General features: G+C 39.6%; 1 protein-coding gene across 7 annotated transcripts in view; it reads left to right on the top strand.

The window, feature by feature from the left end:
• Positions 1-3426: 3426 nt before the first annotated feature.
• The window catches only part of IL18R1 (interleukin 18 receptor 1), a 41590-nt gene continuing 29287 nt past the window's right edge, over positions 3427-15729 (top strand). For 2 of the 7 annotated variants that reach the window (XM_037745471.1, XM_017547853.2), the window contains exons 1-3: positions 3437-4109; positions 9246-9331; positions 14528-14774. In XM_037745471.1, the coding sequence (XP_037601399.1) occupies positions 9274-9331; positions 14528-14774 (305 nt within the window). In that variant the 5' untranslated portion in view covers positions 3437-4109; positions 9246-9273. Of the gene's footprint in view, positions 4110-8092; positions 8101-9245; positions 9332-13460; positions 14775-15729 lie in introns of those variants that run through there. The other 5 variants (XM_017547855.2, XM_037745468.1, XM_037745469.1 and 2 more) reach the window with 5 other exon arrangements.

Here is a 15729-nt window from a genome sequence, read left to right as displayed (position 1 = left end):
AAAAAAAAAAAAAAAAGAAAAAAGAAAAAAGAAAAGCAATATCAGGACACCTATTGAGGTTGAATTCAGACAGCGAACTTTCATCTGAAGGCCCAAAATTCGTTTTGTCTGGGCATTTTGTAGTTTTATTTGCTAAATCTGGCTACCTTACTTCTGTAGATTACCATTTAGTTTTGTTGAATTACTAAAATATTGGTCAATGAAAAAGGTGTTGTATGGCTAACTGGTTGATATCACAGTATTTGGAATCAACAAGCCATCCTCTCTAGGCCTACCAGCCGTGTGTTCTTGAGAAAATACTTACCTTCTCCAAAGTTTAGTTTCTTTAAGTAAAATAACTAGTAATATGAAACACTTTGGATTTCTGTCTTAACTTCATGGTCTTAACTTGAAGTTTCTGTGCTAATCAAATTAAAAAAAATTTGGACCAGAGTAAGAATTCAATAAATGGCAATAGTTATTATTATGACACTTCACTATACTTCTTTTAATGTTTATTATGTTCTCTGACTTCTCTCAATGAGGACCACTAAAGAATAAATTATCCCCAGTCTCAATCTCAGGAATAGATGTGTCTTTATCCTTGCTTCTTCATCCATCTAGAATGGCAAGTGTGTTTTTGATTTACGGATACAGGAAATTTTGGGATTGATTTGTTTTCTTCTTTACAGTAGCTACTTGAAAGCACAGAGCTAAATTTGGTTTTTTTCTACAACAGGCACATAGAACATCATTACATGGAATTTGTAATGATCTCTTTCTTGGCTTCAGTTTGCCCCATATTTCTTATTTTAAAATATGTTTTAACCTTGTATATTATAAGCTCCTTTGCAAGTATTCAATATTTACATTGTCTGAATGTATGCCGAGTGCCTCTCTGGGAGGGATGGGGAGAAGAGTGTGATGGGAGCCGTGTATATAGCCCAGGAAGAAACACTTCTTGCTAACCCTGATGGGGTTTAGAGCCAATTGTGAAAATATGTGGGAAGACAGAAGCACTTCAGAGACCTCAGATAGGGCTGGCCTGGGGAAAACTGAAGTTGCTGAGCTCTTTTCTCCATTACCCCTTTTCTTAAACTTACAAACTACTTCCCAAGTCACCTGAGCTCCCTGGGCTCAGTTTCTGCAACTGATAAATAGGAGGATGGAGAAGCTGGGCCCCAAGGGCTTTCTCAGCTGCAGTGGCTCAGGATTCAGGGCTGTACACTCATAATGAGGTCAAGAAACCACCAGAAGACCTGGATACTCACACCAGCACCACCACTGACCTTATTTCCTCCTCTGTACCGTGAGAGTTATATATACTTCTCCTGCTATACAAGGTGGCGTGAATAAAACAAATGTAGCCAAAACTTGTTGAATGTCTGCCACACAATCATGGTGAAAATGACTGTGAATTGTAAGAAAAATATCAATTATTTATAATTGAATCAAGTTTGTGTTGCATACAATAAAACATTGATCCTAAGTGTTCAGTTTGATGATTTCTGACTGTTGAACACACTGTGTAATTTTCAGCCAAAACAAGACAGATATTATTTCCATCACCCCAGAAAGTTCCATTGTGCTACCAGGCGAATACTGTTTTGATTTCTAACTCCATGGATTAGTTTTGTCATATCTTTATATTCATATCAGTAAAGTCATATGGTATTGAGTCTAGCTACTTCTACTCAATAATATTTTTAAGATTCATCTGTGTTTTGCATGAGTCAGTAGTTCGTTGCTTTGTATTTCCTGTTACTGAACATATGGGTTGTTTCCTGTTTATTGGTATTATGAATATGGCTTCTATGAACATACTTGTGGACATACGTTTTTTATTTCATTTTGGTTGACACTTAAGAGTGGTCATAAGCTAGGTGCATATTAAACTTTCAGAGAAACTTATAAATTGTTTCACAAACTAATTATACTATTTTACATTCCCACCACTTGTGTATGAGAGCTCTGTTGCTTCATTGTCTCACCAGTAATTGGTATTATCAAGTTTCTTTATATTTTAATCATTTTCATGGGTGTTAGATGAGTATCACGATGGTCTTAACTTGAAGTTTCCCAGCTAATGATGTTGAGCCCTTTTCATGTTTTCATTGGCCATTCATATATTTTTTTAGTGAAGGCAAAATCTTTTGCCCTGTTTAAATCGTATTTCTTTTTATATTGTTGATGTGTAGGACTTATATATATATATTGTGGATACACGTTGTTTGCCAGATAGATGTAAAATGAGAATGTTTCCAGCTTATCTATTCATTTTTAAGCGATGTTATTGTTTAGTAGATACTTTAAATTTTGGTGACATCTAATTAATCAATTTATCTCACATATAGCTAGTGTTTTTTGTGTCCTAGCTAATAATATATTTTTTTGCCTGTCCAAGGGCATGAAAATAGTCTTCTATGTATTTTTATGAAATATCTATATTTCTAGCTTTTATATTTAGGTTCGTGGTCCATTGTGAATTAATACTTGTATACAGAAAAAGGCAAGGATGAGATTCTTTTTTCTGCTTATTCTGTAGAGATACTCTGCTGTTACAGTAATGTTTGTAAAAGACTGTTTCCCCATTGAATTGACATGGTACTTTGGCAAAAAATCAATTGACTATATGTGTGGATTTATTAGTCTATTAGATCTATTAGGGTTTTTTTTGGTGTGTAGATTTCAAAGGTTGGTCTACATATAATTATGCTCTTTGTTAAAACCAGTAGTTTTAATTATTCCTTCCCAGTCTTTACGCCTTCTAATTTTATTTTTATTTCTTCACTTGTTCCAAAGCAGTTGTCCCAGGTGGGAGCCAAAATCTTTATCTCATCACTAATCTTAGGAAAAAGCAAAATGTTTCATTATTATGAAGTTACTTGTAGGTTTTTTATAGATGTTCTTTAACAGATTAAGAAAGATAATTTTTATTCGCTGTTTTCTGATCGTTATTAATTCAGAAGGGCTGTTGAATTTTGTCAGATGCTTTTATTTGCATTCATTGAGATAATTACATACTTTTTTTCTGTTTATTATATGGTGAATTATCTTGATTGGGTAAAAAGAGTGAAAATCATTGTCTCATTAAACCTTTCGCCTGTCAGCTATGGGTTTCCTTCTTCCTTTTTGTTTAATAACAGTTCTGCCACACAATAAAAATCTGGAAACACACATTCTCCTTTGGCCTCCTTAAAAAAAAAAAAATTGACTTCAATTGCACCCCTCTCTATTACTTCCCATAGTGAATCCCCATCCTTCTGGGAAAGCAGAAAGCCTGGGGCGCACTTGTGTCCTTGAGACGCGGCGCCTGTCTCACCTTCGGCTCCCCTGGGAGACCCCTTTTCCCTCCCCCAGCCCTCCTCTCCTCTTCCCTTGAAGAGCCGGGCAACAGCTGCAGCCAAGCATCCTCTCTCCTGGCATCCTCTGCTATGCGCCGCGGCCAGCAGGGTGCGTGGGAGCGGCCCGGGCGCGCCCCCTCCCGGCCCTGCAGGTCACCTGGCCACCGCCCGGGATTTCCCGGGACCCGCGCGGCGCCGCTGGGGAGGAAGGGCCAGAGGACTGGGGTCCACGCCGTCCGTGGGAGAAGAGCGAAGCGCGGGTTTTCTAGCTGCGCCAGTTGGACCGCGCGATCCAGTAGCTCCGGTAACTCCAGGCGCCGTGCCTGGGTGGAGGAGCCGGTCCTGGGGCACTCTGCGAGAAGCACCACGACCGGAGGAGCCCCAGACCGGGAGTACCTCAAGTCAGGGAGCAGTCTACGCCCGGGAGCGCCCCAGACTGAGAGCGCCCCAGACCGCGACGCGCCTGGAGTCGGAGCATCGCCTGACCGCGAACCGTGCCCACCTGCAGCCTCCACTGAGCTGGGTTCGCAGCCAGGAGCTGCCAGACGCCTGACATTCTTCTTTCATTTTGTTTGTACTTTTTCCTTCTTCTTTTTTGCTTTTGTTTTCGTAGCCCTCTCTGGGTGCCTTATCTCTTTAATCACACCTCTCTTTCGCGTCCCACAGTAGTCAGGAGGTGGGATCGCTGCTTTTCACCTACTTTCTGAACTTGGCCTCCGCAGTCGCGACCTGGCGTGAAGGAGGAGCTGCCGCCCCCGCCCCAGCCTCGGGGACGCCGCTCTGAAGGTAAGGGTGGGTGCTGCTGCCACCGGCACCCCCTCCTCACCCGCCAGGGGAAGGGAACATTCCTAAAATAAGATCAGTTGGAGAGAGAGAGAGAGAGAGAGAGAGAGAGAGAGAGAGAGAGAGAGAGAGAGAGAGAGAAAACGAATGAATAATTGATGAGACAGCATTCCGTCTTTCTCTGAAAGTATAGTTTTAGAAATTAAAATATCCCCGATTATTTTCTGGAGAGGTGAGAAAGACGGAAATAAATGATAATAATAGTTGTCATTTTTTAAATGCTTACTATGTGCCTGACAATATAGAAAATGTTTAGATATCTTATTTTCACTTAATCCTCCTAAGGGCCACATGAAGCAGGAACCATTATTATGCTTTAGTAAAAGGGAGGAGGAACTTAGCTATTTATCCAAGAGCTTCCAGCTACTAAGTAGTAGATCCCAGACTCACACCTACTTTTTTCTGATTCCAGATTCTTTGTGTTTAGTCTGCCCGGCCTTCAGAAGTTAAAATGCTGAGCAAGTTGCATCGCAGTTGTCAGATAAATTAATGAGGGGACAATTGCAGCCAGATGTAGAGATCCAAGATTATTGTATTAATTTCCCTGACTTCTCTTGCTCTATTCTCAAGACTTTTGCAAATACCCATTTTGTGTCATACACAGTGATGCTATTGGAAGCACACCTTTCAACCTCAGGGCCTTGGATGGGCTGGGGGGGTAAATTTGGGGAATTGGGTTTGTGCAAGTTCTGGGGGCAGTGTGTTCCCTCTCCCCGCACAAATACACATCCAAAGGCAAAGAACAACTGGTCAGGGAACACAGATTGAAAAGGCAGGGTCCCTGCCCTCAGGGACCTCACCGGAGAGTGGGAGCTAGTGCAGGAGTGAGTGATGGAGATGCCTGCGGAGTGATGGAGATGGGCTTGGACAAAAGCATGTGCCATTTGGGGCCGTTGCAGTTGGAGAGCTTCTTTGAAAAGGCAAATATTGAGCCAAGTTGCAAGGACCGTAGGGACCTGGTGGCTGGGAGAAGTGGGGAGGGTGGCTCAAGTGGCAGGATTAGCACAGGCATAGGCAGATTTGGGGGGAAGCATAAGGCTGATAACAACAGACACGTGTGTGACAAGGACTATGAGGTGGCGTTGATTTTCTTGGCCTTACAGATGAGAAGCCAAATTCCACACAAATTCTTTCTTTGTTAGAATTTAAGTGTGTGTGCGTGTGATGGCCAAGATCATTTTCTCCATTCTGCATTTGGTTGTTTTATCATCATGCAGGCTGAGTAAAAAGTCTATGCATGGAACACTGCAGAGGAAAATATTAGATTTAAGAAAACATTGGTGTTATGATTTTCATCGGGGCACTTCATCTCAGGAGGTGCTCGATTGTATGTGTTGCTAATGAGTGACTTATATTGAGGTGTCTACATTGATTCATGTGTGTCCCTGTGACTAGCTGTAATCTGGGGCTGGCCATTTCACTTCCTTGAGTCTTGGATTCCTCATTAGAAAGAGCTTTGAAATGGCTCTTTCCCTGTACATTACGTGTTTCTGTGAATTGCTTCTTCCCATTAGTTGCTAAAACACACTTTCCGAGATTTCATGATTTAAAAAGCATTTCAAAAATGCACTATGCAGATGTGGCAATGGATCAGATGATCACCTAGATTCCAAATTGTATATATTTTATGGATTTAATTCATTCAATAATTTGACAAATAACAAACAAGCAGGCATAAAGTGAAAATACGTCAGTTAGTGATAAGTGCTGTGAGTAGACAAAGGAAAGGTGGGAGGGCAGAGGGGTACTGGTGTGTGTGAACGTGTGTGTGTTTGCACTTGGGCAAGCCTGCTGTGGTAGACTTTCAGCAGAGTGCTCAGGGAGGACCTGTGCATTATAACCTCATGTCAGCAAACCATAAGGAAAATACAGGACTATTTAAGTGACAATAGAGAAGTAATTAGTAGTTCTTTGAGGAAAGAAAGTTTAGTCACACCCCATCTTCATGTCAAACAAGAAAATTAATTGTTTGTGGATAAAAAACATTAAACGTAAAAACAAAACAGAACAATATTGAGCCATAAAATTGAAGACAATATATAAGCATCTATTCCACCACCAAGAGGAAAGGATATTCTACACTTAAAAGTAATGAAAGAATCATGGCTGGGCACGGTGGCTTATACCTGTAATCAGGCAAAAGAATGATGGGTTTGACTACATCAATATAAATATTTTCATCTATTAGCATAACAAAAGAGAGAAAGTAAACAACAAGTTAGACAAACATCTGAGAACTGGACAAAAGACAAGAGATGGTTCATAAACATGAAAATAAAATGACTGATAATAAGTGATTAATATATGCCTCATTTATACCTAAATAAATGCAAATTCAGAAAACAACGAGATAACATTTTTCTATTTTGGCTGTCTAGTTAGATTTTAAAAGTAAAGTTGCTCAGTGATCTCCTGGGTGTAGTTGATAGATACTGTCTTGTGCTATTGAGTGGGAGAATATGAATTATTGCAGCACTGCTGGAATGCAGTTTGGGAGCATGCATTTGCCAGGTTTAAATGTAGTCTTCAATTCAATCACTGTTCTGCCATCAAGTAACACCCAGGAAATAATAAGAAATGTAGACAACATTTAAGTGGTATTAACGATTCACCAGACACTTGCAATAGTAACTCATTTAACCTTCACATCAGCTCCAGGAGATGGTATTATTATCCCTTTCTGTGGATAAGGAAATTGAGGCACAGAGTAGGTAAGTCAGTTGCCCACAGTTGTTCAACTGGTAGAGGGTAGAATGGAGATTCAAATCCAGTCAGGCTGGCACCTGAGTTCATGTTGCAAAAAAACTGAGCCATCCTGCCTTACCCGTGAAGATGATCATAGGATTATCTCATAATACAATGCATCTGGTAAATGATAATATATTCACATGAAGTAATATTAGGTGACAATTAGGACGGTTTTAACAAAGACTTTTGTGACACAGGAAAAATGCTTATTATATCATATTAATTGGAAATGCAGGATATGCAATCATTTAAACATCTTAATTATGTTACAACATTTATAAAAAGTACAAGAAAACATGCTAAAATATTATGCATGTTGGGAATATTTTCTTCTTCCAGTCTTCATTTTGTAAATGTCCTACATTGTGTGTAAATTGCTTTAGAAATCACAAAAATAATTTAAAAAGAAAGAAACAAGAGTTATGGAAGAGCATAAATATTGATATTAAATGTAACAATAAAAAACCCTTAAAATTCTTCCATGTAAGACACTTAATATTTATATTCTTCTATATCTATTTTTTTAATACTTGCTAGAGTACCCTTTACATTTATCAGAATAGTTTTTTTTTCTGGAAATGAATTTATTATTTAATATAACCTTAATCTCTTAAATTCACACATAAAACTTAAGTACATTAAAAATTTTATATACACACACCCACATTTGCAGAATGCTGTGCAAATACCAACTATTTTTTGTATACTGGGATCCTATTCTTCGTATACTGAAATCTTAATATGTTTCATATTGAAACTCAGAGTTAGTTTGCTGACTCGTCTTCTAATTTTAACTTTGTATCTTGGTAGACATCGAATTTTTTTTAAGTGATGCTTTTTTATAACGTTATATCAGCCTTAACCAGAGTAGTGATGTAAAGGAAATAACATTTTTTATTCTACCCAAGATAAAAGAAAAGGCAGAGTTAATAACAACTGTGTGGGGAGGTAGTGGGGGAGGTTTCAAACCCTAGAACTGGTCTAATTTGATTATGCACAGTTGGTACTTTCCATTCATACTTGTCTCTTTTGTCTTTACATTATTGATTATTATCTCTTGGAAATTCCACCAAATATTTGATGGTTTTCCCATAAGTATGGACATGAATGTTTTGGCAGCTTAGCCATTAAGCTTTATCCTGGATTTAGGCATTGACAACCCTCTTTTTTTTTTTTAGGATGGAAGGTGAGTAGTCATTGGTGAGAGGAAATTACTCTGGGCTGAGAGGCTGCCATGAACTCAGGAAGTCTGCATAAGCCTTAGATGGTTTAATCACTGGATAATTCCAGAGGCAGGCCTTCTTATTATCTCTGGTTTGATAATGAGCAAATAGGCTCTAAGACTTGCCCAAAGTTGCACAGCTTGTCAGGACTCAAACTGGAGTGGCAGCCCAGGTTTGTGTGTTTCTGAAACCAGACTCTGCCATCAGGCTGTGCTCCCTGCACTCAGGATGGTTAAACAAGGAACATGGTGTTATTTATGCAGTATTTAGACTCTGAATGGTCTCCACTGTGGGCGATCCTTCCTCCAATGGGCTCTCAAAGTTGTAATCAGAAGTGCGAAGGCGAGGTTGTAGTAAGCAAATTTAATGCAGCTCTTTGTTCCACGGGTCATGGTCAATGTAAAGGAGGGGTCTGGAGTATAGGAGACTGTCATTTTATTTTTCCATTTCCCTAAAGTAAACTCACATGGGCAGCCACAGACACACGCACACACATACAAACACCTATGCTTCAGTGACACATGTTAGCGAGTGCTGTGGGTATGCTAGGAGTCATGCTGGATTATAGTGACACAATGAAGAACAAAATAGACTTAGTTCCTAGACTTAGGAAACCTATGTCCTGAGCAAGGAAGATGGAGTTTTAAAAATTCAACCCCTGAATGAAGATCTCATTACAAGTCATGATGAGCATTTTGATGTGAAAACACACCCACATTCTCTTACATGGGCAGAACTGCCATACATAGCTCAGCATGTCACACATTTTTTATTCATAGAATGGTAATATTTTTAGCAGTACTATTGTTCTCAACTTTGACCTTGGAGGCAGGATTTAATAGACCAGGGAAGAAATTCATCAGGTTCTGTTGTGTCAGAAAAATGAATTATTAAGGATGTCTTCCAGAAGCAAAAATTCATTGTCTTGAAATTTTATTAATTTTATATGGCTGAAAGTTCTGAGAATTGGTTACTATATTAAGGAATATGAAAATCTTCTAGGTTGGTTTTCAAAAAATATGTGTGCCAGAAGATTTTTAAACCTTCATAAGATAGGTATGCTTTTGCCTGAAAGCTTTGGCTGAATCTGTTTCATTCTGTTTTCTAGAGAAGCCATTTGAAGCAGAATCCAAAACATGAATTGTAGAGAATTAACATTGACCCTTTGGGTGCTTATATTTGTAAGCACCACAGGTAAGTGATCATAAATTCTCACAAACATATTTTATTAGTAATTGAGAAATGATGTCCAAGTTTTTTCTTTTAATATGAAGGTGGTACTGAAGATGCTGAATTTATTAAGATTAGTGACCTAATTTATTAAGATTAGTGACATTGCCAACCATTTGGTATCCCAGACATAGAGAAAAGAGCCATAGGAATGGGATCAAGTAAAAAAGATGTACATGGTGTTATCAGAAAAGAAAAGATTCTGCAGTCCAAGTTGATGTAGTGAGAGCAGAGTGAAAAACTTGCATCTTGAAGTAAATTACATTTGTCTGAGGTGAAAATTTCTTTCATGTTATTTGAAATTGAGGAGGTGATAGCCATCTTTGTTATTGGGTTTTAGAAAGTTTGAAACACACTCTCTCCTTCCTGAGAGGAGGCAAATATTCATCTCATTATTTAAGTAATAATGAGAAATGTAAATGAAAAATATATTAGAGAGGTTAAAAAAAATAAAATGAGAAGGAATATACAAAAAAGAGTCTGGCCAGACCAGGGAGTTCAAGTAGGCTTCACAGTAGATGTCAAATATCAATTTTAATTTATTAGCAGTGATTGTCTAGAGTTCTTTTTTTTATTGAGAAGGATTCCAAGACTCCATTCTTTAGAGTTCCATGATTGAATAGCAAAGCATTCCTTAGGCTTTGGGAAAGAAAATGGGAGCACAAATATTAATTTGCCTTGATGTATTATCTGGGAGAGGGAAGCACATGGGCCTGTGTTCCCTGCTTTGAGAATTACTGCTGAAGAGATAGCAGAATTAAGCTTTTGGTAATTTCAAATGACACAGGTCCAATCTCAGGGTATATTTATTTATGTGGATCCAATTATTATTGAGATACCTGCAATACAGTCCTACCCAGATGGTAAAGAAATGAGGTAGATATTTGTTTTTTGATATGCAATGATCTGTCAGAAATGAGTGAGTGGAAAAGCAAGGTGAAGGAAAATGTGTCATGGGTCTCATGTTCTGTGGACATACACTAACAGCCTTGCACCTTGTTACAATGAGAGCGTGCTTCAGGCACAGAAACAGCCATGTAGTCTATTGTGCAATGTTGCCAAATTCATTGCTGTCTGCCCTGGAGAGCACTTTTCATGAATGGTTCCCTCTAGGAAGACATGACAATGTTCTACGTATAGGATTCACTGAACCTAGTCCAGTTTAAGTGACAAAATCTTATGATTGTTCAAACTGAAGACAGTTTCAAACACAGAATTTATTGTTGTTGGCCCTGCTGGGTTCTTATATTGTGTTCATAGAAAAATAGGAGTGCCTATTTTGGCACTTGGAACTCCGCACACCTTGAACTCCTCTCATTTATCCCAACAAGGACCATTTCCAGCAAGCATTATGGTAATCAACAAAGTCTCTAATGGTAAACACATAAGTAGATACCCAAAGCTACTAGCTGCCCAGGGGATGGGATGTGGACTTTTGACTATCAATCTCCCACTTCTGGAGAGTGTGTAATTCAGATTCGGTTTTCTCAAATGATAATACTTCCAGAGACCACATGTCCATCCAAACACAGTCATGTGTTTATAGAAGCTTTTTAAGATTTGCCAAAACCTGGAAACCCCGAAATAACCCAACATCCAATAGACATTTGTTTAATAAACCAAGTCCCCAACATGTATCCCTTTATAAGATGGATAAATTGCCAAACGATAACACAATTAGATACTACATGACAATGAGAAAGGAACACATCACTGCTATAGCATGAATGCCTTTATAACATAATAATGTCAAAATAACACAGACATAAAGGAGCACATATTGTATGGTCTATACATTTTATTATATTAATTCTAAAACAGGAAAGTAAATGAACTGTTAATGGCTCATCATGATTTTCAGTGTCAATTGAAATTGACACCCACATGTACAAATGTATCACACCTTCTATGTTAAAGTATTAATGTAAAATAGAGATTGCATAGCAACCAGAAAACATAAAGTTGGTGCTCCTTAACTCTTGTGCTTTGAGTTAGATTTGACATCCAAGTTTTCAAAGAATATGTATTAGTTCATTTTCATGCTGCTAATAAAGGCATACCTGAGACTGGGTGATTTATAAAGAAAAAAGGTTTTATTGGCTCACAGTTCTGTATGGCTGGGGAGGCCTCAGGAAATTTACAATGGTGGTGGAAGGGGAAACAAACACATCCTTCTTCACATGGTGGCATCAAGGAGAAATGCTTAACAAAAGGGGAAAAGCCCCTTATAAAAACATGAGATCTCATGAGAACCCACTCACTATCAGAACAGCATTAGGGTAATTACCCCAATGATTAAATTACCTTCCACCAGGTCCCTCCTATGACATATGGGGCCTATGGGAACTATAATTCAAGGTGATTTGTGTGGGGACACAGCCAAATCATGTCATTCCACCCTTGGCCTCTCCAAAATTTCATGTCCACATTTCAAAACACAATCATGCCTTTATAACAGTCCCCCAAGGCCTTCACTCATTCCAGCATTAACTCAAAAATCCAAGTCCAAAGTCTCATCTGAGACAAGTCAAGTGCCTTCCTTCTATGAGTCTGTAAAATCAAAGCAAAGTGGTTACTTCCTAGATACAATGGAAGCACAGGCATTGAGTAAATACACCCTTCCAAATGAGAGAAGTTGACTAAAACAAAGGGGCTAAAGGCCCCATGCAAGTTCTAAATTTAATAGGGCAGTCATTAAAACTTAAAGTTCCAAAATGATCTCCTTTGATTCTATGTCTCATATCCAGGTCATGCTGCTGCAAGAGGTGGGATCTCATGGCCTTGGGCAGCTGTGCTCCTGTGTCTTTGCAGGGTAGAGCTCCCCTCCTGGCTTCTTTCATGGGCTAGTGTTGAGTTTCTGGGCTTTTCCAGGTGCATGGTGCAAGCTGTCAGTGAGTCTATCACCCTGGGTCCTGGAGGATGGTGGCCCTCTTCTCTTAGCTCCACTAGCAGGGCCCCGGTGGGGACTTTGTGTGGGATCCCCAACACCACATTTCCCTTCCACAGTATCCTAGCAGAGGTTCTCCATGAGGGCTCCACCCCTATGGCAAACTTTCGCCTGTACATCCAGCATTTCCATACATCCTCTGAAATCTAGGCATAGGTTCCCAAACATCAATTCTTGACTTCTGTGCACCTGCTGGCTCAACACTATGTAGAAGTCCAGGCTCAACATGTAGAAGCTGCCAAGGTTTGAGGCTTGCACCTCTGAAGTCACAGCCCGATCTGATATCTTGGCCTGTTTTAGCAATGGCTAGAGGGCTGGGATGCAGGGCACCAAGTCCTTAGGCTGCACACATCAGAGGGCCCTGTGCTCAGCCCAGGAAACCATTTTTTCCTCCTAGGCCTCTGGGCTTGTGATGGGAGGGCCTGCTGTGAAGATCTCTGACATACCTTAGAAACATTTTCCCCATTGTCTTGGCAATTAACATTTGGGTCCTCATTTCTTATGCAAATTTCTTCAACCAGCTTTCATCTCTTTCCAGAAAATAGGTTTTTCTCTTTGACCACATCTTCAGGCCACAAATTTTCCAAACTTTTAAGCTCTGTCGCCTCTTGAATGCTTTGCTCTTTAGAAATTTCTTCTGCCAGATAATCATCTCTCAAGTTCAAAGTTCCACAGATCTCTAAGGCAAGGGCAAAATGCAACGAATCACTTTGCTAAAGCATAGCAAGAGTCACCTTTGCTCCAGTTCCCAACAAGTTCCTCATCTCCATCTGACACCACCTCAGCCTATATTTTATTGTCCATGTAATTATCAGCATTTTGGTCAAAACCATTCAACAAGTCTCTAGGAAGTTCCAAACTTTTTCATATTTTCTTATCTTCTTCTGGGCCCTCCAAACTGTTCCAGCCTCTGCCTGTTACCTAGTTCTAAAGTCACTCTGCATTTTTGCTTGTTTTTACAGTAGTGCTCCACTCCTGGTACAAGTTTACTGTGTTAGTCCATTCTCACACTGCTAATAAAGACACACTTGAAACTGGGTATTTTATAAGGGAAAGAGATTCAATGGGCTTACAGTTCCACAGGGCTGGGGAGGCCTCAGGAAACTTACAAAAGAGGGAAAAGCTCCTTATAAAATCATCAGATCTAGTGAGAACTTATTACCTTCCACTGGGTCCCTCCAGTGACATGTGGAGATTATGGGAATTACAATTCAAGTTGAGATTTGGGTGGGGCCACAGCCAAACCATATCAGAATGCTTCTGCCACAACACTTCCTCTTTATTCTGTGGTTAACAATTTTGAGTTAAAACTAGATTGCTGCTTTGAGAAATGAACCCTGTCTACAGAGAGGGCATTCTGTTCATGTCTGAGAGAAAATGTTTCATTCAATTGAAATATTCTCATCCTCAAAATGTGATAACAGTGCACCCAAAAGCCACCGGAAGATAGATTATGAGAAAGACCCATTAATGCTGACCTTGAAGTACCAGAGTGCAGAAAGAGGGGAAGGAGCACCTATTCTGTGTAGATGAGGGTCAGGTACATTTTCAAAGCCAGACAATCTGGATCAATCGAGAAAGAGGGAAAGTGACACATTTGCAAATTTGGATTGATATTATATAAATGAACTCTTGATTATCCACATGGTGACCTACAGCAATAACAAATGTACACACACCCTAAGTTACATAGGCATGCCTTTAACCATACCCACACGTGCTGGGGAATGTTAGATAGGCAGGGGGAATGCAAGGTGAGTGAGATTTCTGATGATGCAGAGGAAGAATGCCAAATTGCTAGGTTTCTTGTTTTCCACTGAGACTCCTCAGCTGGGTATGTTTTGAGGTAGGTATGAAAACACTGTGACTTCTGTGGCTTTCCTTGTGAAGAAGTTAAAACGTGTAATATTTGCTTTTAAAAGATGACACGTTTATCAGTCTTCTAGCCACGATTGTTTAAATTCTGATGCCTTCCTGTTGGGGAGAAACTGTCAGAAGTTGTGCTTTCATCTATGTTCTGAAAGTGCCTTATCCCTTCTAGTGTTGAAAAGGTTGATGCAAAAATAAAAGAACCCACAAGAAAGTGACACCAAGATTTCTCAGGACTTTCTTACTAACTTTGCTTCTTCACCTAATACATTAGGAGACAAAAAGTTACCTTTGTCATTTTGGTTTTTGTTTTTATTTCTTTTTACTTTGCTAATCTTTTGAAGAGTCTTCTTGTACTTCACGTCCCCACATTACCGCAGTTGAAGGGGAACCTTTCTATCTGAAATATTGCTCGTCTTCACATGCACATGCGATTGAAGCAAACACCGGAAGATGGCAAAAAAGCAGTGGATCACAGAAACGTGTGGAGCTGAACCCAAGCAGTTCACCAAGAATTGGTTTGCAAGATCATGCTTTGGAGTTTTGGCCTGTTGAGTTGAATGACATGGGATCTTACTTTTTCCAAATGGGGTGAGTAACGGTTTCTTTTTAGAGTGTATTTTATAGCCCTCTTGTCCTTTGTTCAGCAACTCAAATATGCAGTAATCTGAAAGGTCAAATAATCAGCACACCTTTTTCTTTCCTACTCTTCCTACGACATGAAATACATTCTTTGTTATGGAACAAAATAAATTTTTCTCTCTCTGTTTATTTTCTTAATGACCTTAGTAAAAGGAGGTTACCTTAATAGGATTTCCTTTTAGGGGATCCTTGTCAATAAGAAGTCGCAATTGCGTGAAAGTCAGTTTTAAAATTCAGCTGCTCCTATTGTCTGGATGCCCCCAGTCAAATGAAATCAGTGGCTCAGACTTCACAGTAATATTAATGTATTGTGAAGGGGACAGTGTCAGCTTCCTGGGTGGCATCCTTGGTGGGGAGCAGAGATGGAGTTGAGGCGGACACACATGAGTCCAGTCTGCAGGGGTTCAATGGGAGCCAGGAGGCAGTGCTAGTGGAGGAAGTGTGTGTCTGGCAGCCAATCACAACCCACAGCTGGGAGCAGTGAGAGAGGGCAACACAGAAATGCTTTGAAGTTTACTCATGAGGTGTCCCTAGATTTTGCCAGGATACTCATAATTTAGTTGCGTAACTTCCATGAAGTGAGTGCAGCCAACTGAAAACATCACCCACACTTACTGAACGCATTTCTCTTTAGATGTACCTACCTACATATGTAGGTATTGCTATAGAGACTTGAAACTGACCTGCAGGAAATAGCTCAGGGCCAGCTGAAGGGTGATGGTGTGCAGATTTCATATGCAGCAGATTTCTTTTAGAAGCACTTGTAGATTGAGTCTTGATCATTATCAACCATGCTGTTGAGAGCAGAGTGAGCTATCACTATGAAACCTTGGTAGCAGTCCTGTGGTTTTGCACAAAATGAGGTCATTTTTGTTTGTTTTTATACATAGGAACTCTGAGGCAT

The sequence above is a fragment of the Cebus imitator genome, unplaced genomic scaffold (genome assembly GCF_001604975.1).
Source record: "Cebus imitator isolate Cc_AM_T3 unplaced genomic scaffold, Cebus_imitator-1.0 Scaffold202, whole genome shotgun sequence".
Taxonomy (NCBI): Eukaryota; Metazoa; Chordata; class Mammalia; order Primates; family Cebidae; genus Cebus; species Cebus imitator.
Note: the sequence above shows the minus strand (reverse complement) of the source record. Positions and strands in the feature narration are given on the sequence as shown.